Below are 24,924 nucleotides of genomic sequence, written 5' to 3'. Positions count from 1 at the left end.
ACAGGAGTCTGATTTGGTCGATCGCATGGCAATTGGCAACCGATCGCTCATCGCCTATTGCTAACCAAAAAAAAATAAAAAAATAAAAAGGAATTTCTACCACAGCAGTTTTTGTGCTGGGCTTGGGCCAACCGAGCCGAGCAACTGAGCAGCTAGCCATGGCCCATGGGCCGGCCATGGCGGGCCGCGGCGCGAGCGGCATGCTCGCCACCTCGCCTCGCTCCCCCACGTGTCACCGCTTCCTCCCACCTTTTCCATTTTTTTTCTCTCTCTCTCTCTCTCTCTCTTCTCCCTCCCCAAGCAAAGCATCGGCATCTCTCCTCCCTAAAACCCCACCTCCCGTCTCCCCGGGGCGGCGGAGCCGATGAGATCCCGGCCATGGCGGGCCCCACCTCGCGCCGCCTCCTCCTCCTCGTCGCCCGCCGCGCTGGTCACCTCTGCCGCCACCACCACCACCACCACCACCGCGACGGACTCGTCCTGGCCCGCTCGCTCCAGGCCGCTGCCGCTGCCGCCGCCTCGTCGCCACCACCGCTTCCCGCCTCGCCCCCGGCCAGGAGGTAATCGAATCCCACAGGCGCTTGATCTCTGAGCCGCCACCATCGCGTCGTTCTCCCTAGGTCGCAAACCCGTTATCTACCGAGAGCAGGTCCATTTTAGGTTCTTATACTACATCGAAGTAATTGTATTCTTAACAATTTGCACTAACGGGGAGGAGAGAAGTGGGAGATACACTAGCAAAAATGCACAATGACAGCACTGATTTGCGGAGCCATTTTGTAACGATTATTGGGATAATAGCAGAGAACTATTTTTGCTTCTCACAAGTTACAACTATCAAGTTTTCTCTGCCTGTGCAATCATGTACTAGCCATGCACGCATCTGTTTCTTGGTTGTGTGATAGTTTGGAGTCATCGTTGTCAATCCATTTTAATCTTACATACCATGTACTGTATTAGATAACACTGCATAAATCATAATAGGCGAAGCAAACATTTTGCACCGTAATGGTGCTGAATTTAGCTATTTTAAATGTAGCAAACTTTTAACCATATCAGCTTTCTGGCTGATTCCTTCTACTTTCTAAGCTCTCTTATGTTTGCATTGTCATACTTGTGTTTTGCCTCCATGAGTACAACTTGATACAGTTCAACTCGCTAATTCAACCAGTCGTAAGTTATGTAACCATCCAATCACGTATAAGTGCAATATGCACTGTTTTACAAAGATCTTCAACAAATGGCTACACCGTTGTGCTCAATATCACTATGAATCAATATGTGTTCTCCCTGGCTCTATCTTAAGTCTGAACTGAAATTTCTTCATTTGGGTAAAGTATGTTTGCCTACTCATCTCAACCTTAATTACCACCCATTGTATGAGGTAGCTGTGAGGCAAACGTTTTGTACCTTAGTGGTGCTGGATTTGTCTATTTTAATTATCCTTATGCTAGAACGATTTGTGGCTTATTCCTTCCAACTTTTAACTTATCTAGCATACTTTTGTTTTGCCTCCATTGACATACCTTGATACAGTTCTATTCGCATGTTGGACCATTGTAAGTTATTTAATCATCTGGTCACTTATAAGTGCATCAACATATAAGGTATTGCTCAGATCTCCAATAATTCTTTTCATACCAATATATCCAATAATGACTATACACTGCCACGCTCAATCATCACTCTGAAGCAAAGTTTTACTCCCTCAGCTTGTCTAAGCTCAGCTGAATGTTCTCCATTTGATAATCCAAATGCTCATGCCATTTCAAAGTTCTTTTTTTTTCAGGAACATCAAGTTGAATAAGTGAGTAGATATATTGTTCTTAGGAGGTTTATTTTCTGTTTTGTAGCTTTTCTAGTGCATTCTCAAGTGTTCATGGGGAGAGACCGTCCTCAGAATATGCAAAGATCAGAAAGGAGTCGTTAGAAAGCCAGTTTGGAAGGATCTTGGGTTCAAGCTCACGTACACTATTTGCAGATCGTGGCTTTGGTCCATTCCTTGCAATGTACAGGGCAGCAATTATCTCTTTTCATGTTATGAAGCTCACTATTTGGCATTTATTGCTCAGTGATGTGCACAAACGGGCTGAGAAGGTATTTCTTTTCTGCCTTTCTTCCTACTCTAAGGGTGTGTTCGGCTGCCCTATTTCAGCTGTGATACAGCCATTTTGCACAGTAATTTGTGTCACTACAAACAGCTGTGTGGCTGTGTTGCAGCGGCTGGCCGGCTGCAACGTGCAGCCGAACACACCCTAACTCTCTACGAGTACTTGTTATACTTTGAGTTTCATGTATCTGGTTTTCATTTTACTCATTTCAGTTCCAGGAGACCTTGATCCGGTTGGGGCCTTTTTACATCAAGGTAGGTCAGAGCAATGCATTTTAATAAATGACCAACATTACAATGTATCTTTACTGTAACAGATATTCTTATGCTTATTTTCACTGTTTACCTTTTTATGGTGGATATTTCCTTGTTAATGAGGAGAAATCATTAAACATAAAATTCATGACCATCAAAAGCAATTACCATTGTACCCTAGTCACATTGGCCTTTTCAATACTCGCATAGATTCAATGCATTTCATCATGACAAGTTACTATGTCTATATTTGGTTTTTAACTGGAAGAATTCATTCTCAATGGTTTATTTTGTCTTAGATTTGATATGTTTTCCTTATTCACTGTTGAAAGTTACCAATCTGTTCATTTTCCTTGTCTCTTTGCATGATGCAGCTTGGACAAGCATTGAGCACACGCCCTGATATATTGCCGAATGCATATTGTCAAGAGCTCTCTAAGCTACAGGTAGTGCTTTGTTGTGCATTTTATAATTTTGCTTAACTGATGGGAAACAAGTAGCATTTACCTTCAACATACTTCATCTAATTGTTTGCACCAACTTTCTGTAAGTATTGAGGGATCAGGGCAGAGCTAGGTCCCAAAATTGAGGCATAAAAAGTGCTAAACTAAGTCTAGGTTCCAAAATAGACAGTACTCAAAGTCTGTTTATATGGGATTTCCGCAGTTAGTAATGCTCTACTCAATGGAATTGAAGGCAATCATGTTGAAGCTTTAAGCCGCTGTCAAAATTTGAATTTTAAAACTTGATTTTGATGTTTTTCTTTGAAGTTTATTTTCCAGCACTGGCTTTTAAATCACTAAGGACACACATAAAAGTTTTACCCACAAATATTTTTTTTGCGGCTTATAATCAGCATTAGGCTAGGTCAATCAATGGCAGCCGTATGGCTTATAAGCACCCTTAAGCCGTACATTCCTTTTGCTTTATTTATTTCTTTTTAGAGGTGTATGTTGACAAATCACAACTATCTCATCAGGACCAGATACCACCATTTCCTACTCGTATCGCAATCAGGACTATTGAGTCTCAACTGGGTTCTCGAATTTCTGATCTATTTGCTGATATCAGCCCAGAGCCAGTTGCTGCAGCATCGCTGGGGCAAGTATATAAAGGTTAGCCATGCCTGACAAGACATTTTATCTAATGAGTTGGTGGCTATCTTCCTTAAGACCTTAAGCATCTATTTCAGACCTGAGTTCTCCAAGTTGAAATGCATTCTTTGATATTTCAAGTCATGCAGCTCATCTACACTCTGGAGAGCTTGTCGCAGTCAAAGTTCAGAGGCCTGGAATGACTCCCTTGCTGACTCTAGATGCACTTTTGTTCCATATGATCGGAGGACAGTTGAAACGGTTTGCAAAGGCTCGCAAAGATTTACTGGTAGCAGTCAATGAGATTGTGAGCATTTAACTTCTGTTTCAATTGGATATAATGATCTATTCATGCTAATCCGATACTATTAGATTATAACCTTATGTCCTGCTTACATTTTCTATGGTTCCATGTTAATTTAATATGTGTTGTTCTAATGTGTGTTCTAATGAAAGTGAAATACTTTCCTAATACTGTATTTTTCTAGGTTTTGTTGATGCATGAAAATGTATTTTTGTGGTCAAAATAATGTCATAGAAACCATGTCAATATCTCAATCCAAAATTTAAGTTTTGTATTGTAGGACTAATAATAGATGGTCTCATTAAGACAACTGTAATATAATTTGTTTCAGACAATTTAGTTGCAACTGCCATATACTATGTTTTTCCATTCTAGACCACGTTTCCCATATTTTGGCCGTTAATATATATTGCAATATAGTTTGCTTATAGCTTTTGAACCTTCTGTTCAACAGGTCAGGCACATGTTTGATGAGATTGATTATGTTTTAGAGGGAAGGAATGCTGAAAGATTTGCGAGACTTTATTCTCATGGTGAGTTCTTAATTTTTATTCAATTTTTGATTTTTGCTACCTGCTAGTGTGGGTTCCTCTAAATCTATCTGACAAGCTTGCTCTCCTGTTTCCCATTTATCTCGACCATCATATCCAAACCTTTTACATTCACATTTCCTAGTGCTCTTTCAGCTCAGATTGATCTCTGGCTCTCTGCTATTTATTATACAAAGCACACTGTAGGGCCATCATTGTGTTTTTTTTCCTGGCAGATTTAGGTGGGAATAGCTCCGGAGATGGGACAAGTATCAAAGTCCCAAAGGTCTACTGGAATTTTACACGTAAATCTATATTAACTCTAGAATGGATTGATGGGATCAAGCTCACTGATGCTGAGCGCATTGGCAAAGCCAATCTGAACAGGAAAAGGATGATCGATGAGGTATCGCAGAAATGTTATACTTACTGTATATTGTGACTAACACAATACTATGAAGAATTCAGATTTATATTAAATCACTACTTTCCTCTCTCCACATATTTTCATAACATGAGCTTGTCTGACCATATACATTGTACATAGACTTGCAAATTGTGCTTGCATTTGTTTGTACCGTGCAACTGTTTTGTTGGGCTTGTTTCTGCGTGTTTTTCAGTGTATTGTCCAGGTGTTTTTCACCATTTTAGCACATTTTCGTACCTCTTCTGTTTTTCATGGAAGGTGTTTGGTAGTCTTGCATGTATAGTCGTGTTCTTATTTAGGCATGCTAATATTTCAAAACAAATTTTACAGGGTCTCTATTGTTCATTGAGGCAGCTTCTTGAAGAAGGCTTTTTCCATGCAGACCCCCATCCAGGTAATCTGGTTGCAACTGAAGGTGGATCACTCGCGTATTTTGATTTTGGTATGATGGGGGATATTCCAAGGCACTATCGTGTAGGGCTTATACAAATGGTAATCATTGCTCCCTTTTCTCATGTGTAACCATATGGTTCTGTTGGTTTTTCTTCCTGATTTGGTTTTTGTCGGTTGCTAAGAACTGTTTTTGACCGGTTGCAGTGCAGTCTGGTGCATTTCTGCACAGTTTTGCATCTTCAAATTTTGAATTGAAAATTCGAAATGACTGGTAACAAACTTCGAACGATTTGGTTACCATCATATTGTAGAGTGGAAATAGGTTATATCATGGTACAAAATAAATATTAAGAAATGATTTTCATAATGCAAACCATATACAACCTGGCCCATCTTCTGAACCTGGCCCTGTTCGTATCTTCTAAAGGTAGAGGATAAAGTTTTGGATACTCGTGGCACGCTTTTCAAACTGCTAAATGGTGCGTTTCGTGCGAAAACTTTCTATATGAAAATTGCTCTAAAATATCAGATTAATCAATTTTTCATGTTTGTAATAATTAAAACTCAATTAATCGCACGTTATTACCACCTCGTTTTGTGTGAAACACTTAATCTTTATCTTCATCTTCATCTTCAGGAGATTCAAACACCACCTCAGGCTACCTTGGGTCACGGTTAAATCACAAATAAATTGAATAGCATGTACAGAAACAAGTATATATATACATAATTGCTTCCTACATGTACCAAATTTGAAATTTAAATTATGTTTAAAACTACTCTTCTAATTTATCTCCTGGTCAGAACTCCTTATAGTCAAAGTTTACCGGCCTGTTCCTCAGAGTAAACCAAATCCTGTGTATGCACATCGTTAGATTGAAGCATTTTGCATAGATTATCGACTTTTCAGTCTATGGTTAGTAAAATTCAAAACATTCAAACCTACAAGGTAATTTGAGTTTTGCAGAGCTTTAGGCTTTATTTGTAAGTTATAAGATCCACTAAGTGCATCAAATTTATCATAGCAATTTCAGAGTAGAGTTGAACTATTAGTAATTCAGAAATTGGTCTAACACTTATTTGAAGCTTCACCAATATATAGTTTGCTGAAGATATTAGATTTTGTACTTCTCCCAGTTTACTTTATATGGATTTTAACTTCTGCGAAATATGGACTAGCAAGATATATACTGTATCTATCGATGTCAGTATAAGTTAAAAATGGCGGTAATACTCTTAAGAAACAATATAATTGTACTTCTGCATTCAAAACATTTTTTTTGGATGTATGAATACTAGTCTGAACATGTGTTCGAGTAGTCATGCGCATTACTATACAAGCAGAAAGGGGCTTCTGCCTTTTAAAAAATAGCGCACTTGATCTGTGAATATTTTACATTTTATGTTGACTTCATTTGTGTTGATTTCTTGAATTCACTTGTTCCAGCTTGTGCACTATGTTAACCGTGACTCCTTGGGCTTGGCAAATGACTTCCATTCACTTGGGTTTGTCCCTGAGGGAACAGACCTACATGGGGTTGCTGATGCATTACGTGTTTCCTTTGGTGATGGAAGGAGGCAATCAAATGATTTTCAGGTTTGTTAATATTTTTTTTGGGTATATGTAGTGGACTAGCCTTTACTGGATTTCCATCTGATTCACCTCTGAAAATGCAATGCATTTTTTCTTAAATCATACTACTACTTGGGTCTTTATCACTTGTCTCGTACTAAATTCTCATTATGGGTCATTTCTTTTTTCAATTGTATATGCTTGCAGCTTCATCTGCCACCTTTACTTTAGTTTAATGTGGGTGAGTTGGTGTCCTTGTTAATCAATTTTTTTTTGCCTTATATAGGGGGTGATGAGCCATCTGTATGATGTCATGTATGAGTTTAATTTCTCTCTTCCTCCGGATTACGCACTGGTGATAAGAGCACTGGGTTCTTTAGAAGGGACTGCAAAAGCATTGGATCCTGACTTCAAAGTTATTGAAAGTGCATACCCATTTGTCATTGGGAGGCTACTTGAAGACCCCAGCCCTGATATGAGGAAAATATTGAGGCAGCTCTTGATATGCGATGATGGATCCATCAGATGGAATCGACTGGAGCGGCTGGTAAGGCGATCCTTAATTATTTCTGTTTTGCTTGCTGTTTCATTTTGTCTTGTAGAAAGAATTTTGCAATACATTCTTCATAAAAATATATAAAGATTACATATCTGTCATGTTTATGATGAACAACAATTAATTTTCTTTCCTTTAGTTAGTTCCATTAGGATGATTAAGAACTTGTGTCACCCCTATAGTCCTGTACACTTGGAATACTATCACTAGGGGTGCTAAAGGTCCGAAATCCAGATCAAATCCACCCTGCTCCATTCATCTGTATGCATACTTCCCGATCCACTCCAAATCGATTCCTCATTCACAGAATCCAAAGTTCCAAACCAACCCTCCCCAAAGTATAAAAGCAATCCAAACCGATCCAATCCAAAGGTAAAAAAATGGGTGGAACCCATTCGGAGACCATTCCCAAACCAAAAGAAATCCAAAAGGGGGGCATCGCTGCGGACGCTGATGAGGCAACGAGAAGATCGTTGTCCCCCTCCATGCTCCGGCGCGGCCGGCTTCTAGAACACACCACTGGCGGACGGAAATTCGGTATCATCTATGCTGGCAGCAACTTTAACTTGTGGAGTCTTGAGTCAATGGTGATGGACAGATTAAAATTTAGTCTTTGCAGATCGATTAGTGAAATGAAAACCAATGCAGGAGTGAGATGTATGCATGTGTGCCCAGGAGATGATCACCTGGCTGCAACCATGGAGGAAGTGAGTGCGGCGGCGGACTGCTGCTGCTTGTACTTGTTGCTGACGAAGATCTCTGACGGATGCACCACCGCCTTGCTCCCTAAGCTCGTAGCCTCAAGGTCCTCGAACTACCTCATGGTCGCAAGGTGCTCAAAGTTGATGCACATGGTGTCCAAGCCCAGATCGGCAGCGGCGGGCATGTCTCGGGCATCAATGTGCTCATGAGGAAGATCAGTGTGTCCATCTGGCCAGCATAGAGGATTTGGGGACGATCCAGTGAAAATCCATGGGTTGAACCCATTTTGGACCCAAAAGTATACAGCCAAAATCCAGATCGATCCAATCCACTTTCAGCGAAGTCCAAACCGCCCCAGCCCTACAGCTTCGTCAGATCATTTCTACCCAACCAAATACAATCCAAAATGAAAACCAAACCATTATACCGATTCCCACCCAACCCATTAGTAGGCCTAACGATAACATGCAAGGTCCAAAGTTATGGACACACTGAAATGCTTATGATTTACAACAATTAATTTATTTCCTTGATTTCATTGGAGTGATTAAGAATCTGTCATACCCCTCTTGTTACTTGTGCACTTGGAATAACTATCAAACACTTATATATGCATGAACGTATTACATAAGCATAATTTTCTAGTGCTGACCATCATTCATGTGGGACCAGTATTGTAACTGCGAACATGGCACTAAGAGATAGAACTTATCATGATAATTTTGTTTTTGCATCAATATCATGCAATTATTTGGCAAATATCCGTCATGTCTTGCTGTAATGGTCACTAAAAATCCTTGAAATGTTCAGATTGCAGCTATATCCGAACAGTCAGAATCTTCAAATAAGTCTGAAGATAGATCTGGTGAAAATGCTGCCAACAAACCTGGGTGGAGATCATTCGACATGCATTCTGTGGTTGCAGCTACAGAAGACCTTTTTCATTTCATTTTATCAAGGAAAGGCTGGAGGGTTCGTGTTTTTCTTGTTCAGGACATTGTAAAAGCTTCAGATGCATTCCTACAAGAAGCAACATTTCCAGGTATATTCGATGAAGAGGGGACTACAGGGGAGCTACATCCAGAGGTTAGGACATCTTATTTCTTAGATTGAAAATGTATTCATTTCAGTTTTGCATGTAGATAGACTAATTTAACCAATTTACCACTGGTGCTTAACCACTTCACATATTTTTGGACATACGCAGCTTATATTTCTTTTCTGCTACATGTTTAGAGTCATAAACAACCCTCATTGCTCTATTTCACAATCTTTTTTTGGTTGACTGCTGTTTGTAACCTTGCACTATTTGTGGTGAACTACTGCATGTATTTGTCAATTGCCTTGGGATGTGTTGTTTCACCGTGTTGTGCTTAACCTCATTTGCTTGTATCAGAAAGTTGCCCTCATCACATACTTGTTCACTGCTGCATAAGCATTATAGCTTTCGATTTTTGGATCGATTTATTATTTTCACCCCTAAGAATGTTCATTCATTTTTATGAGAAAAGATATGATTCTCTAAGCTACATCTGTACTGTAAACGTGTGGATCATCGCACATGCTAATACTTCGTAGTGCCTAAGCGAGTATATATACTAAATGTTTCTTTTGGAATGCAGAGAAGTAAAATGATAAGAAGGGTGGTACATGGTGTTCAATCATTCCGTCAAGCTATCAGTTTGGCCCCAGATGCCTGGACTGCTATGCTATTCCGTACCTTGTTGAAACCTGAATCCCAGAAATTTATTCTTGATGTCTTTCTAGCCTTGGCAATGCATTCCTGTTACAAGATTCCAGAAACAAGCTGGATTTGTATGTCGAGATTCCTGAATTACTTGGACAGGCAGGGTAGGTAACACAGATAATGGAAATGCAGTCTAATTATCTTTTGATCTGAATTTACTCTTCAGAGGCCAATATGCTCATTTTTGTGAGAGCTGCTACCGATCTTCTAATGCCACTGCCCACTAGTTTCATTTCTGTTCGTAAGTATTGTTGAGGGTGTTGAAAAAGCTACCGTATGCTTTGTGTAGTTTTGATGATTCATTCTGTTCTACACTTGTACTATTTTGCCCCATTATTACCTATGGTCCCTTCTGCATCCATTGCCTTGCCTTCATTCACTCATCAGCCTGTAGAGATCTCCATTGAACTTGGACACTGAAGCGACCAAGCCGACGCCTTCCTTTCGTAGTTGTCGAGCACCTTGATGATATCGCCGGACAGCTACCATCGCCTGTGCCGTCGGCCCTGCCTTGCTCCTGTCGACGAGCGAGGGAAATGAGGCGAGGATCCTCTTCCCAGTGGTATAGCCGGCGGTCAGGTCCGGCAAGGCGGCAACAGCGAGCTCTTCTTCATCCAGTCCCATTTTGGCCTATTAGAAAGGCAAGTAACAAGTCATCTTAGTTTCATTTTGTGCTAGCATAGAAGAGTAACCTGCTGGCAATCCAAAATGTCCATCTGGTGCAAGGCCAATGTCGTCAGGAGTCAGGACAGCCGGGGAGGTTGTCAACCAAAATCTCCGACTTCTCGTCCTCGTCTGCCTTCAGCCGCAGCTTCATGCATCGAAAACCATTGATTCCGCAGAAGTAATCACAGATCTGCCACACGACAAATCTCACAAGAGCGATATGGGCGAACCTAGAACAAAACTTGCTAGGGATCCTATTATATACTTCCTCCGTTACAATTCCCAAATTGTATAGCTTATATTTTTTTTAGAGCAAATTGCATTGGTGGTACACAAACTTGTTAGGTGGGTGCAATTTAGTACATAAACTTGAAATATGCTCGTTTCAGTACACGAATTTGTCTGGTTCATGCGAATGAGGACCAAAATAACTTGACAATGTTAATTATGTTGATTAGGATGTGACGTGCATATGTGTGATGAGTATGCATAGGACATTCAATATTTATAAATTTGCTCTCTACTTTATTTTTCACCATGGAAATGATGAATTTCATATATTTCTAACCTTCATACCATTGCTCGTTTTCTAATCTTTTTCTACTATCACTGTATCCTATTCTATTTTTTATTGAAGAGATGTATGTCTAATAGCAACCTTCTCAGATATATGCCCTAAATCAATAAGATTAGCAATGTAGTGTCCTTTTTGCCTTCCTCCGCACACACCAGATAAGTTTATGCATCAAAACGAGCATTTTACAAGTTCGTGCATTAGATTGCACTCACCTGATAAGTTTGTGTACCGGCGATGCAATTTACTCCTTTTTTTACACGATCTGACATACTTTGATCATTAATGTAATTCATGTTATGTTCCCAACGAATATAAAATTAGCATCACGTGAAAATACTTTAAAATATGAATATAGTGATATAACATGTATAATATTTAACATAGATATAGTTAATATGATTATTAGCTAAAAATATTTTTCTTAAAAAATAGACATCCTACTGATTATCTATTTATGGACCGATATGCTAATTAATACAACATAAATTAAAATTAGTTAGAATTAGATAATCAACCTGTGGTCTTGTGACCCTGGGAGCGAGAGCACGAGACTTTTTGTTGTTCTCATGCCGTGCCATGATGCCATAGCGTGTCTCAGTCGCAGAGGAGCATGGATGCCGCCGTCAGTGGATGGGAAGATCCCCGGCAGGGGTGGAGCTAAGTATTGAGGACGGTGGTCAAAAACCCGGTCAAGAAAATTTATAGCTATATTTGATCTATTTTCATAATATATATACCCTTTCAATATAAATTTAGATACCCACATATAAAACAGAGTAAATTAAACAGGTGACACCCTCTCCATATCATTCTAGCTCCGCTCCTGATCCTCGGCAGGCCGTTGCCGCCGATGAAGCGCCACCGTTCCCACGACCCTTTGGGGTGCATCCCTTTGTCCCTTGTCGCCGCCACGGCCATGTGCACGTCGTCCGGCCAGGCGACCAGCCCTTCCCCGAGCTTCTCCAGCCTCTGCATCCAACCAGCTGAAAAACGATGCAAAATTCGAACGAACATGACACCGCGAGCCGGCGAGGCGACGCTCTAATGTGGGTGTGCGTGTGACAAAAGAGAAACAGAAGTGTCGACTTCAAGCGAGTAGAACTGTACAAGTGATACTAATCTGAATTAAAACGAGGAATAATTTATTTCTACGGAATTAATCGGCTTGCCTAATAAAGTTATAGTAAGACATTTTGTTTCTTTTTTTTTTTGGTCAAAGATGAAGATTATTCAATTCAATTCGTCTGGTACTTGTAACTCCCTCTATTCAAAATGTTTGACTTATTACTTGTGGCACCAAAACCAAAGAGAAATTAATTCATTCTGCACATAATGAATACCACTGAGTATATGCATGCATATAACCCAAGAGTATTAAAATGACTGTTTGGATTCTGATCAATCATTTAAATTTATGGACGTGACTAGAGAGCTACCGGTTTGTCAAGTGATCACTCCATCCAGTATAAATCCCCATTCAACATAAAAAATACAATAGTGTGTGTCTTTTTTTAACCTCTTCAATAACTTATATCTTTTAAATCACATATTCTTGTTTTGGCAAAATTTGCTACAGGACGTCAGAAAAACATGTAATTAGCTAGGGGATATCCCGGCAGGATTATTTTATTATTTTTAGAGGAATATGAGAGAGAAACAATCATTAAAGACCAGGTTGCCCTTGGCTCAAATTAGTTAGTCTTCACTAATCACGGGCTTAAACACATCTTACATTCTCATCGCCAAGCAAAGAGCAAGAGAGGAGAAGAGACGATGGTGGATGTGAAGCACATGGCCGACCACGCCGGCGCACGGAGAGTCAAGCTGTTCCGGGTGCCATGGCGGCCAGCCAGGGTGGCGGAGGAGGTTGGGGCGCCGCTGGTACCAGCTAGCGAGAGGAAGAACATGAACATGAAGCAAAAGCACATATATTTACATACAATGAATCAAAAGCACAGATATAGCCAAATCCAACCGATATTCATATCCAACATCAAGTTTGTCGAACACCTTGTGACAACTGACAACACACACAAGCAAGTCTTTCCTGGTAGCAGCAGTCAAAAGAGAGGTGGGGGTGGATGTCAGGCTTGGATGCTGGACGAGCAAGCTACGTCGATGGTGGTCTCCTAGGGCAGCAGAAGCAGAGCCGCGCCGTTTCCTCCGAGGGCAGCAGCAGCCGCCGCTGCCAACGCCACTCCCTCGAGTGCAGTCGCCGCTGCTACCTTCGCGCTGCCGTTACCACGCGCGCTCCCTCCCTCAGTGCCCATCCCGTCGCCGCTCCCTCCCTCCGCAAGTTTCTGCTGCGTCGTCGCGCCGCCGTGTGACCGTGCGAGGCTCGGCGGCGGCGCCGGCGGGCGGAGGCGGCTGTTCGGTGCATTCCGGTGGCTGCGGGTGCGGTGGTTGGCGGCGCTGTACCGCAGGAGGAGAGGCGGCGGGCGAGCGCAGCGAGCGGAGCGGCGACGGCGGGTGAGCGCCACAACGTTGGGCGAAGTGGCGCCTGCGGCGGTTGAGAGCAGAGAGGAAGAGAAAGAATGAGAGAGGGAGAGAAGGATAAGGAAGAAAAAAGAAAAAGAAAAAAAAAATCAAAGGGTAGAACCGTATTTACACAACTATTTCTCTCTCCAATTCTTCCGGATATAATAAAATAATTCCACGGGTATCCAGCAGCTAATTACCAATTTTTTGCGGTGTCCTACAGCAGAAACACGTTTTTGCAGTGTCTCCTAGATAATTACACATTTTTTGGTTGTCCTGTAGCAAATTTTACCTTGTTTTTAAGATCTATTTGCATCATTGTACCCCACTGAAAATATATGACAAAACGAGATCCATATTAAATATATTCAAACATTTTATTAATTTAAAAGTAATCTATTACTCCATCAATGTTAGGAAGTTATCGGGAAGTAACTTTTACATCTTATACATGATTAATTCTCATTAGTTACTCCATCAATGTTATTTACAATCCATCAAAGATTTTATCTTCTTTTCTCATACTACATGAAAAACAAAAACAAAAGTGAAAGGAAAAAAAAACTATCAATGCTTAAAACAGATTTATAGAAAGTTACTTCTGAACCATGCAAAAGTTACTTCCAATTAACATTGAAGTTACTTTTAAAAATTGTTAAACTTACATGTGTTGATTAAATTTAATTTCTAGATAGAGTCATATTTTTATCCCTACAACGAATTTACTTCTAATGTCGTGACAAAGTTACTTTCTTTTTATTTTAAGTTACTTTTATAATATATGTAAATTACTTTTAGACTTTATTGAATTTACTTTTATATGTCTAAGAAGTAATTTAATGAAATCTAAAAGTAATTTAAATATATTTAAAAGTAATTTATAGTTTTTCATCAAAATATAATATAATCATGTGAGATCTTGTTATAAAGATTTAATTGTTACGATCACAACGATGTAACCGGATCGTAGATCGGATGAGTAGTTTAATTGAATTTTATTTGAAGCATATGTGGTTCCTATTTGCTTGATGGACTAGTATTATATTTTCAGTAGAGTAATGGCTTCAGTGGTGTCTAACTGTAAGACTAAACCAAGAGGCTTCTCAGTTTAGATTTTGCGTTCTAAAATCCCTAACTACGAAATGACGCTGTCCAATGGCGACAAAGCCATTATAGCAAAACATATGATATTTTGTGCTGCGCGTGTGCCCTTCCAATTTATGCTTCATATTAGGGCTGCCAAAAAAGCTCGAGGCTCGCGAGCTACTCGAACTTGGCTCGTTCCAGACTCGATTTGAGCTCAGCTCGTATAGACTCGAGCCCGAACTCGAGCTTGTTTCTAAGCTCGCGAGCTCTGTCGAACGAGCTCGAGCTATTCGTCGACCCTATCAATTCTTAGGAAGCTGCCCACATGTGCCTTTATCTTTCCTTGCCCATTTCAAATCTGCCAGTACTTAGCTTTACTTGCTTTTGGAACTAGTACTAGTATGCGGTCGTTCGCGGTGGAAGGCTAAAGCTAGTGAAGCAAATGTCAACAGCTAATGGCCCTGTTTGGATCCAAGGGTTAGAGTTAGTTTGAGCTAGTTGGGGCTCAAATAGCCCTAAAGGATCCAAACATGAGGGGTTAGATTGGGGCTAGTTGCATCTAACCCACCAAAAAAACTAGCCCCTCCAAGAGGTGCTTATTGGAGCTAGTTTGAGTGGGGCCTACCATAGAAGCCACTTTTCTCTCTCTCGCTGCCCGCACCGGATCCCCATCTCGCACGGGATCCTCTCGCTGGACGCCGCCGCCTCCCTGATCCACACCGCCACCACCACTAATCCGCGCCTCCGTCCCCGATCCGCGTGGCGCGGCCTCCCCCATTACCCGCACCGCGGCCTCCGTCCAATTGCGCCGCCGGCCAACCTCAGTGCCGCCGCCAGCCCCGAGCCGCGCCGCCTCCGTCCAACCGCGCCGCCGCCTCCACTATTCCGCGCTGCCGGCCAATCTCAGCGCCACCGCCACACCCCGAGCCGCGCTGCCTCCGACCATCCGCGTCGCCGCCTCCACCAATCTGTGCTGCCGACCACGCATGGACAGAGATGGCTTCGACAACCTCAGCGCGTGGGCTTCGCAGCCGTCGGCGAGCGGCCCTACCACTGCTTCCTCTGTCGGCGCCGGCTTCGACCTCAACTCGCAAGCGCCGGCGGCGGAGGGGTTCCCGGGGCTTGGGATGTACGGAGCCTTCCTCCAGGGCGACGACGACGAGCTCCTCACTGGCCGCGGTAGGGGCTCCAGCCTCCCTCCCTATCGCCCACCGCGTGCCGGAGTCGGAGACGGAAGGGCGACTCCAAATCTGACTCGGCAACTGAACTTTGGCAACTCCTCCTCGGCAGGAGCTGGTCGCGGAGGAGGAAATGGTGGAGCTTTCCCAGGCGGGTTGTCTTCGGGGAGAGGCGTTTGGCAGCACTCGAGTTCGGCCGCCACGGCACTTGGCCGCCGGAGCCAGCACAGCAACACGGCGGTACGTGCCGGTGGCAGCGGCCAGCGCCTACCGCGTCCCCGGGCACCGAGGAGTGCCGTCCGTGGGCAAGCATCCAGCTCCGACGCTCCCTTCAACAATGAAGATGAAGAATTGGAGGATGACGTGGAGGAGTTTGCGAGCTCCGGCGGACCCCCGGTGAGCCAAGCTAGTCGAGCCTAATGGAATGAAGTTAATAATGCTTGCTTGTTAGAATTGTGCATTGAGCAGCGTAGAGTAGGAACGTATAATGGTGCACAAATGAGTGGTGAAGGATACCAAGCCATCGTCGACGGCTTACTTGATAGAAGGGGGTATAGAAGGGGGTTGGTGTATACCCGTTGCCAGGTGAAGAACCAAATACTCGTACTGAAAACCACCCACTCTTTCTGGCGATACTTGCAAGCGCACACAGGGTTGGGGAGGTTACCAGATGGAACCATTGATGCTGAGTCTTTGTTCTGGAAAACACATACAGAGGTATAAGCAGCCAATCTGTGTATTCTATTTTTCAGTTTCCTAGTTACAAATTGTTTCAAATTGTGTACAGTGCTTGCCCAATTTCAGTGTTGCTAGCTCCAGTGGGCGAAAAATTGTCCAATGAACTGATCTCTCATAGGACTGACTTACTGTTGTAGTTACTAACTTTCTGCTATTAAGTAGGCAAAAATTTGACGAGGAACCTTATTATAAAAACATTTGCTTAGTAAACACAACACGAATTGTGATAGTTATTTGTGTGATAGTACAGTGCGCTGTATAAACTATACTCTTCCTTTATGATAGTACAGTACTCTGTAATTTAGGTTATATGAGCATGTAATTCAGTTATCTGTGCACTAGTATAGTACATATGTGCTCATCCATTTTATTTATCGCTGCAGAAGAAACCATAACTAAAGAGGCTGCAATGGGGTCCTCCAGAAAACGAGGAGTTGCTTGATCAACTATTCAGAGGGTACACTGTGGATGGAAGCACAACCCTTGTGCCTGGAGATGATTATGGTCAGGACCAGGGGCAAGAGGAAGAGGAAGAGGACGAGGAGTTTCAACCAACACCTAGTAGTACAAGCAGCCAGAGGAGCAAGAGCCAAAAGGGCAAGAGGCCATTAAGTAGCACTACAAGCACTTTGTCCAGTCCAATGAAGAAGAGCAAGAGCCCAATGGTGAAGATTGTGAAAGACATAGCCAGTACCTTCAAAGAAGCTGTCATAGTCAACACTAAGCAAATGCAGAAACGTGCAAGTGACAAGGCTGCATTTTCAGTCAAGAGGTGTCAGGAGCTGGCATTTGAGTGTGGCGTAGAGCAAACCATTGAATCTGTCTATGCTATGTCCAAGATGTTCGAAACAGAGTATCAAAGAGAGTTCTTCTGTGGCCAATTAACTCCTGAGCTTAGGTTGGGTTACTTCAAGAAATGGTGCAGGGACAACAATTTGGAGTAGTTGATGTCTTGCTTTCATATGTCTGTTGAACTATTTATTTGTGTGTTGAACCTATCATCTGTGTGTCAGTTGTTGAACTATTTATCTGTGTGTTGAGACTATTATCTGTGTATTGAAACTATTATCGGTGTGTGTTGAACCTATTATCTGTATATTATTTTCGAGTGTTGACAATTTTTTACATGTGTTGAAGCAGGAAGAAGATCATGGCCCTATGGTTGAGGAAGCAAAAGATGATGGAGGCAGCACAAGTGAGGATGAGATTATATCGATGTGCCGCAACAATCTGGTGCATGCAGAGAATTCGATCGTGCAATTGGTTCCTATCTTGGGTATGTACTCTGATAACTATTTTGTGAAACTACCTAAGAGGGTCAATGGAGATTTTGGTATGGATTGGGTCATGGATACACTAGCCCGAGATACCCAATGCTACAACATGTTTAGGGTAGAGAGACCTTTATTTAACAGGCTACATAATACTTTGGTCCAGTCATATGGGTTGAAGTCCACTACAAAAATGACATCTATAGAGGCTCTTGCTATGTTTTTATGGATTGTTGGTTCACCACAGTCAGTTAGACAGGCTGAGAACCGTTTAAGGAGGTCTTTGGAGACAATAAGCAGGACATTTAATAGAGTTTTGACATGCCTCCTTAGGTTAGCTCATGACATAATTGTACCCAAGGACCCAACTTTTTCAGAGGTGCACCCAAACTTGGAAAATCCAGCATTTTGGCCACACTTCAACGACTGCATAGGAGCTATAGATGGGACACATGTGAATGTTGTGGTGCCTAAGAGTAAGAGGGTTCCGTACTTGAACAGGCATAATGAAACCAGTCAGAATGTGCTTGTTGTTTGTGATTTCGACATGAGATTTACCTTTGTATTGTTGGGATGGCCTGGTTCGGCACATGACATGAGAGTTTTCAAAGGTTTGCTACTTGAACTATCTTGCAACAATCTTTAATTGCACTTGTTCATCTAAGTCTCATTGTGTGCCTCACTTTCACAATATGTTGGGAAGTATTATGTGGTTGATGCGGGGTACCCAAACCGGCCGGGCTACCTTTCACCATACACACGTACAAGGTACCATGTCGCGCAATGGAACGATGGACCGCCGCCACAAGGTATGAAAGAAACCTTCAACCATGCACATGCCAAAGTTAGGAATGTCATAGAGCGATCTTTTGGAGTGTTGAAGATGAAATTTAGGATCTTGTTGAACATGCCAAGTTTTCCAGAAGCAAAGCAAACTAGAATTATTGTTGCTTGTATGGCTCTTCATAATTTCATTCGAGAGAGCAGAATTGCGGATAGGGAATTTGATGCCTGTGATGAGGATAAAAATTATAACCCAATGCTCAAGCTTTATTTTATGGAGTGTAATTTTTTCTTGTCTAGCTTAATTTGTATGGACTAAACTACCTATCGTGTATGTTGAGTGTGATATCTCATTTGTACAGACAAATAAAATTTATCGTGTTTCGGATGCTTGGTTTGAAATATGATTTGTTTGTGTCATTTGTGAGAGGGAGGAGGCCACACATGAGTCTGCCACATCAAATCCGGTTGGAAAGGAGCCAAATGATTGGAAAAGTATATTTATTGTCAATCTAGCCCTTTCATCCAAACACCTCTAGGGCTAGAGTTAGTTCAGGGTTAGTTGAGAGCTAGAAACTAACTCTAACCTCAAACTCTAACCCTTGGATCCAAACAGGGCCAATAAATGAGTAGTACCTGCTCTACTTTTCTCAAACCCAAGTCCCCATAAAAGCTATTCCTACTACTAGTATGCATGTAGCATGTGTGCTGTAACAGAGCAGTATGCATGCCGGCTGTTGATTTTTTAAACTTCTTTTGACAAGCTCGACAAGAGGCTCGAAGCTCAGAACGAGCTGAGCCCGAGCTCAACTCTAAACTCGAAGGCTAAGGAGGCTCGGCTCGAGTCTGTACCGAACTCGAGCCTAGAGAGGCCAGCTCGCTTGAGCTCGGCTCGTTGACAGCCCTACTTCATATTGAGCTAGTCATCCAGAAGTTCAGTCCTAAAAATATCGAACATTTTTTTTTTGGCTATTCATCCAGAAGTTCAGTCCTATGATTCTACGAGGAACTTTAAAACACTGAGCTAGTGAAATTACTAAGCTAAGTCACAGATTTGACAATTTCAGGCTTTTGGTCTAACAATCAGGGGCATCCAAGAATTCTATTAGATGTACCAGAAGTTTTTCATGTTGGCAAATAAAAGCAGAAAACTAAAGCAGGTATCACAAGGTAAGGGCCGGAAGCAGATAACCAAACAAATAATAAAAACTCGAATTTATCAATCTTTTGATATGCGAACAAGTAAACCAGTGGGTGTTTGAACTGTTTTTATGTGCCCAGATCCAATTAAGTCGCGAATGTGAAAGCGCACATCAAGAGGTGAAAACCGTAATCTTGTCTTCTCCAGTGAAGAGAGTAGCATCTCCTTGTACTTCTTGCGGTTCAATAATGAAAGAATTTCCTTCCTTCCCTGCTCTCCATGAGAAACTCAAATAGTCAAAATTTCTAATTATTTTTATTACTACAAGCAACTTTGACAATTCTGTTGAGGTCCTATATAGAACACAGGAATTTCTCAAGAGTTCAGTTACCACAGTTTGGGAAAGATATCCGTGTTTGCAAACAGAGATTTAGAAATAAATAAAAATTATGAACATTTATTTATTGACATCTAGAAACACACAAAAAAGAGCTGGACTGCATACTGAAGGGATCCATCGACTTCAACTTGTGTAGTTATGAATAAAGTATTTGAATTAACTTTGGATCATAATCATGTGTATCAAAGCTACGTTGAATGCAAATGCGCCTGTATATTACTTGGTAGATGTAACAAAGGTCAATATTGCCCAATGGAATTGCAAATAACGTGATGCCTTAGTAGGTATATATTACAAAGGTCAATGCCTGATCCTGATATTCGATATGCAAAACCCAGGATGTCGAAAATGGCTCAAGCCTAACCCCATTTTTCCATAGGACAGAAAACAGAAACATATGGAACAACTTGTGTGTATTTTTCCTTGCTTAGTGCAAAAGGTTTAACAATTAATATGATCAGCATATATGATACATGGTCCTATAAATTGGTCTGCACCAAGCTAATCTAGAAAGATGTAATTAAGTGCTACCTCACCGATACACATGCATGAATGAATGCATGCCACAAGCTACGCTAGCAAGCATTAAGATCAACAAACACCATTGAACAAAGAAAAAGAAAACACAAACCTGGGTTAGGCCTTTCAAGACGGGACCAATACTTGGTATAGAAAACCAGTACATGTTTGGATCAATTAATTGGCGAGTCTGAAAATAGATAGTATAAACAGTAAGCATGCTTGATCAAGAAAATTAATTATGTTTAAATTTATGTGTAGTTAATATTTGACTAACAAACATGAAAATAATTATCCTAGTGAAGACATCACATGTATTCTTCTCATGTATAGAGTTTTCAATATCATTTCCTTATTGTCGTTTCTATTCTGACATAACATCATCAATGACAATACTTACTAAGAGACCAGCATTCATCAGTAATGTGATATGTTTGTCAGTTACATCACCTCCAAGTGATAACAGAGAAAACTGCAACACAAAACCAAAGATGTTAGATATCTTTAACAGATTTTTAGTGTAAGATATCTTTTGATGTGAAAAGTGTTAATCGTGTTCCTTTACTTGAGAAACATGTCATGGGCTTTGGGCCGGGAGTCCTAGGCCCAATGGGAACGATATCCCAACCTCACAATAAGTACGTATCTCAGTTGGATAGAGTCGGGGTCTGTTAGGATTAGGTTAAGGAGTCCTCCATCTATATAAGGAGGGATCCTATCTCAGGTCAGTGAGGCATTAGATTAAGATTTATCTTAGTGCCCATCGGCCCTGCCTTCTCGGTTCGACGGAGAGCATCGCGCCGTTTAGGTCCAGGGCCATTCTCTGTTCTTTCCTCTATTATAATCCAATTTATTTCCTTTCACCCTGTTTCATCCCAAATAATCCTAGCACATGACAAAACAATAGGCTAAGTCAAAATGTCAGGTCAAGAATAGAAAAAAAAATCCAAATATTCTGTGGCAGATTATAGCGAAGTTCTATATATATTAAAACTTGGATTTAGGTTTGACACTATAAACAGTAATGTTGATGGCCAGAAAGAAACAAAAGGTTAACACAAAATTTGTCTATATGAAGTAACTAGCAATTCTCCTTGTGTGATGGCAGAAATTTACCAGATCGCGCTGATCAATGCTAACTTCAAGCTTCAAATGAATAACATATCTCTCAAACCACCCAAAAACTTCAGTACCATCTTGGTCCTTACCCCTTGACCTCTTGACTGCCAACGCCATCTGCATATGTTTAGTGTACAGAGAAACAAATTAACCAAAAAATTAAGTAAAAATGTATGAAGTTAATGTGATAAATTATGTATGAAGTTAATGTGGTAAATTATCTGTTTCCTCCTGGATAGTTAGAATTGAACAGATAAAACTGAAATTTTATTATGAGTGAATAAAGCTATAACATATTAACAAGCAATTTTCTTAACAAATGATGCAACTAAAAATCTAAGCTAAATTCCCAAGGACATGGCCACAACACCAAGTAAAATTTTTCAAGATTCAGAAGCGTACAGAAATTTTGTGTGTAACTACTGTTCGATATCAGTTCTACTTATACTGTATTGCAACAGCCATCACTGTTTATGTGTGCAGTTGCTCACCAGAATATCGTTAGTTTGTCTTAGATATAAAGATTCTTAGTGTTTATGCAGGAGTTGAAATTTTCTACAAGGGAGACAAAATGGGATGACATTAACCTACTCTAGAAGTGCACTCTTGAATGTGAAAGTTTGGCACACAGGCACAATATCTTGGTTGGCTAAAAAACACGTTCCTGAGTACCGTTTTACCATAGCAAATGGTGGGATGATGCCATGTAACACCATGATGTCGATTTCGATGCATGGTGTTTCACCAAACTAGATTGGTGTTAGTGTGCGCTAGTAACAAATCCGTGCATTGCAACAGGCCAATAACACTGGGAATGTGCCGGCCTTTTTGTTTTTTTTATCTCTAGCGTGTGCTCTGTGCGTGCACTGGGAGGAGGGACGGAAGGAGGACTACTCCGCCTTTACAGTAATAGCAGCAGGTGGTGAGCATAAAACAGAATGTTAGATACATGTTTAATGCCAAACCAGTACTAAGAGATACCTGTTTCAGATAATCATCCATGAACATGATTGCATGATCATCCTGCCCAGTATTGAGTTTGAATACACGCAATACTTTGTCTTTCTTCAAGGACTACAGCCAAAAAAAGGTTTAAATTCTCAATGAACCTCTTGTGCAGTATGAGGATGACTGATCATCTATTATTTATGCTGAATTTAAGATGAAAGACATTCAAAATTTCAAATAAGAACTGCTAGAAAACAATAGAAAGGCAAGACAGATTCCACTGCATCTACAATAGGCATGCTAGAATGCTACACTAAAGGTATGATAACATTAATTCAAGACAAACCTCAAGGTCTCTATCAACTTGTGTCCTGTCCTTCACACTACTATACAACTGTGACTGCAAAATGAATGGTTCTGTCACAACCTGCAAGTGAATATAAAACAGGATGTAATGTTTACACACAAATGGCAATCAATGACTCTTAAGAAAAAAATGTTAGTCCAGAGAGAGATAAAAGCTCAATATAAAGCCCAATTGGACACTGATTATCCTAGCAATACAAAGCTAGAGAGAGATATTAATAATAAAAATTGAAAGAAAATGCAAAAATCTGTAATCTCTGACTGTCTTAGTTATTTGTAGTAACAAAGAGTATAACAACCCAACTTTCATTTTGGTTCCATTAAATCTTGTATATAGCTCATAACAACTTTTGTTTCTTTTGCGCCTGATATCTCTTGGGAAGGTGCTTTTTTACACCTGACCTACAGCATATTGGCACAACTGAGGGATCTAGAGTCTCAACTCTCAAGTGACTCACTTGAGCCAACTTAACTTGGTTGTTTCTCAAATCTATCATTCATATATGTGCATTGAGAGGTATAAATAAACTGTGTTTAGTTGCTTACCAGTACCTCAATTAGATATCAAGTTCAGAACATATGAAACAAGAGATGATATTCACTTGGTGAAAAATGACAAATCATACAGCAGTTATGTGGATACTGGATGCAATTCGGGTGAATTACAGAAAACAACTATCTAGGCAATCAAAACATATTGAACCAAATAGTTTAAACTGGACAGATTAATCAAGTTTTGACAAGAACTGAATATGAAATTTAACCTTCAAAGTGCGTGCAAACCTTCTCTAGCTTTGGGAATTGTGTGCGCATCAGTTGAAGAGCAATCATGGTATCACTGAACGTAAGGGTGTCCTCTGCATCATCAAACAGATAATAAATCTTTATGGTAACTGAAATATAAAGCAATAATCATCACCGAACATAAAACAATTCAATTGTTCGATTAAATTTGGACGAGGAGAGTAACGAACCAAGGCTGCTTGTGTATATTTGGGTTGTGTGCACTGGACGCTCATCGCTGTGACCAGGAGAGCGTGGTCGCTTCTTTTTCCCACCAGAGGAAGATGGATATGATGATGATGATGATGATGATGGTTCGTCCATCTCGCTTTATTGATTATTCATGGGCGGATCCAACTTGGGAACTTTTCGGGGAACAAACAAACTGTTACTAAGGTTAAGGCTCTCTCTGAAATTAAGAGAAGAGCTTCTTCCAGATCTGGAAGAGAAGCTAGGGTTAACGAACGAACGAACGCAAGCAAAATTAAAGTAGTCCCGGTGGGGGAGAGAGAGATGAATCAGAAAGAGGATGTGGATGCTCACCAGGATCACCTCCTCTCCCCTCGCCAGATGAGATGGAGATCAGCGCCCCTCCCCTCCCCTCCCCTCCCCTGTTCAGCAGCGAGATGAGCGGAGCAGACGAGACGGCAGATTTTCTTTCTTTTACGCTACCAACGTATTAACACACGAGGGTTTAGCAAATACTCCCTCCGTTTCACAATGTAAGTCATTCTAGTGTTTCCCACATTCATACTAATGTTAATAAATCTAGACATATATATGAATCTAGACATATATCTATCTAGATTCATTAACATCAATATGAATGTGGGAAATGATAGAATGACTTACATTGTGAAACGGAGGAAGTAATTAGGCTGTGTTCTTTCCAGGGCCGGGAACCCCAACCCTTCACACGGAAAACGGAGCGATATATTATCATATGATTAATTAAGTATTAACTATAAAAAGCTTAAAAATAGATTAATATGATTTTTTATAGCAACTTTCCTATATAAACTTTTTACAAAACGTGTATCTTTAGTAGTTTGAAAAGCGTATACGCGGAAAATTGGTAGTTACCATGATTGCCTCTACCATACTCGGTGAGTATCCTTAGGCGGTCGCCGCCCGATTTTCTGCATGCCTTCCTCCAACAGGACCAGGACGTCGACCACCA

General features: G+C 41.0%; 3 protein-coding genes across 4 annotated transcripts; 2 read left to right on the top strand and 1 right to left on the bottom strand.

The window, feature by feature from the left end:
• The first annotated feature begins 298 nt into the window (after window positions 1-298).
• Window positions 299-9,923, top strand: LOC9271235 (uncharacterized). 2 transcript variants are annotated; one of them, XM_066312596.1, is made up of 13 exons: window positions 299-560; window positions 1,854-2,097; window positions 2,324-2,365; window positions 2,740-2,811; window positions 3,345-3,480; window positions 3,609-3,766; window positions 4,218-4,296; window positions 4,536-4,699; window positions 5,051-5,212; window positions 6,561-6,710; window positions 6,973-7,233; window positions 8,755-9,030; window positions 9,567-9,923. In XM_066312596.1, exons 1-13 carry the CDS (start codon window positions 379-381, stop codon window positions 9,801-9,803), a joined length of 2,163 nt encoding a protein of 720 aa, XP_066168693.1. In that variant the 5' UTR covers window positions 299-378; the 3' UTR covers window positions 9,804-9,923. The 2 variants fall into 2 exon arrangements, with proteins under 2 accessions (XP_066168693.1, XP_015647887.1); XM_015792401.3 differs by having other exon boundaries at window positions 4,530-4,699.
• A 7,649-nt stretch (window positions 9,924-17,572) lies between these two features.
• LOC107281615 (protein ALP1-like) lies at window positions 17,573-18,331 on the top strand. The gene has a single exon (XM_015790488.3). The coding sequence runs from the start codon at window positions 17,573-17,575 to the stop codon at window positions 18,329-18,331; it is 759 nt and encodes a 252-aa protein (XP_015645974.1).
• Window positions 18,332-19,537: 1,206 nt separating this feature from the next.
• On the bottom strand, window positions 19,538-24,393 carry LOC4343157 (uncharacterized). Its single transcript, XM_015789459.3, has 9 exons — window positions 24,288-24,393; window positions 23,936-24,183; window positions 23,745-23,818; window positions 22,942-23,022; window positions 22,629-22,721; window positions 21,645-21,764; window positions 20,929-21,000; window positions 20,641-20,718; window positions 19,538-19,879 (listed from the first exon to the last, which is right to left on the bottom strand). The coding sequence occupies exons 2-9, from the start codon at window positions 24,066-24,068 to the stop codon at window positions 19,688-19,690; spliced, it is 843 nt and encodes a 280-aa protein (XP_015644945.1). The 5' UTR covers window positions 24,069-24,183; window positions 24,288-24,393; the 3' UTR covers window positions 19,538-19,687.
• Between the last annotated feature and the right edge of the window lie 531 nt (window positions 24,394-24,924).

Source organism: Oryza sativa, chromosome 7, assembly GCF_034140825.1.
Source record: "Oryza sativa Japonica Group chromosome 7, ASM3414082v1".
Taxonomy (NCBI): domain Eukaryota; kingdom Viridiplantae; phylum Streptophyta; class Magnoliopsida; order Poales; family Poaceae; genus Oryza; species Oryza sativa.
The sequence above is the reverse complement of the archived record's forward strand: the minus strand, read 5'-3'. Positions and strand labels throughout refer to the sequence as shown.

Excerpts from the sequence above, each read along its gene's own strand:
- LOC9271235 (XM_015792401.3), top strand. The coding sequence starts at position 379 with ATGGCGGGCCCCACCTCGCGCCGCCTCCTCCTCCTCGTCGCCCGCCGC. Across the intron at positions 3,767-4,217 it reads TGGTAGCAGTCAATGAGATT|GTCAGGCACATGTTTGATGA; the intron begins GTGAGCATTTAA and ends TCTGTTCAACAG. Across the intron at positions 7,234-8,754 it reads GGAATCGACTGGAGCGGCTG|ATTGCAGCTATATCCGAACA; the intron begins GTAAGGCGATCC and ends TGAAATGTTCAG.
- LOC4343157 (XM_015789459.3), bottom strand. The coding sequence starts at position 24,068 with ATGGACGAACCATCATCATCATCATCATCATCATATCCATCTTCCTCT. Across the intron at positions 23,819-23,935 it reads AATATACACAAGCAGCCTTG|AGGACACCCTTACGTTCAGT; the intron begins GTTCGTTACTCT and ends TTGATGATGCAG. Across the intron at positions 21,765-22,628 it reads TGGATGATTATCTGAAACAG|ATGGCGTTGGCAGTCAAGAG; the intron begins GTATCTCTTAGT and ends AAACATATGCAG.
- LOC107281615 (XM_015790488.3), top strand. The coding sequence starts at position 17,573 with ATGGTTGAGGAAGCAAAAGATGATGGAGGCAGCACAAGTGAGGATGAG.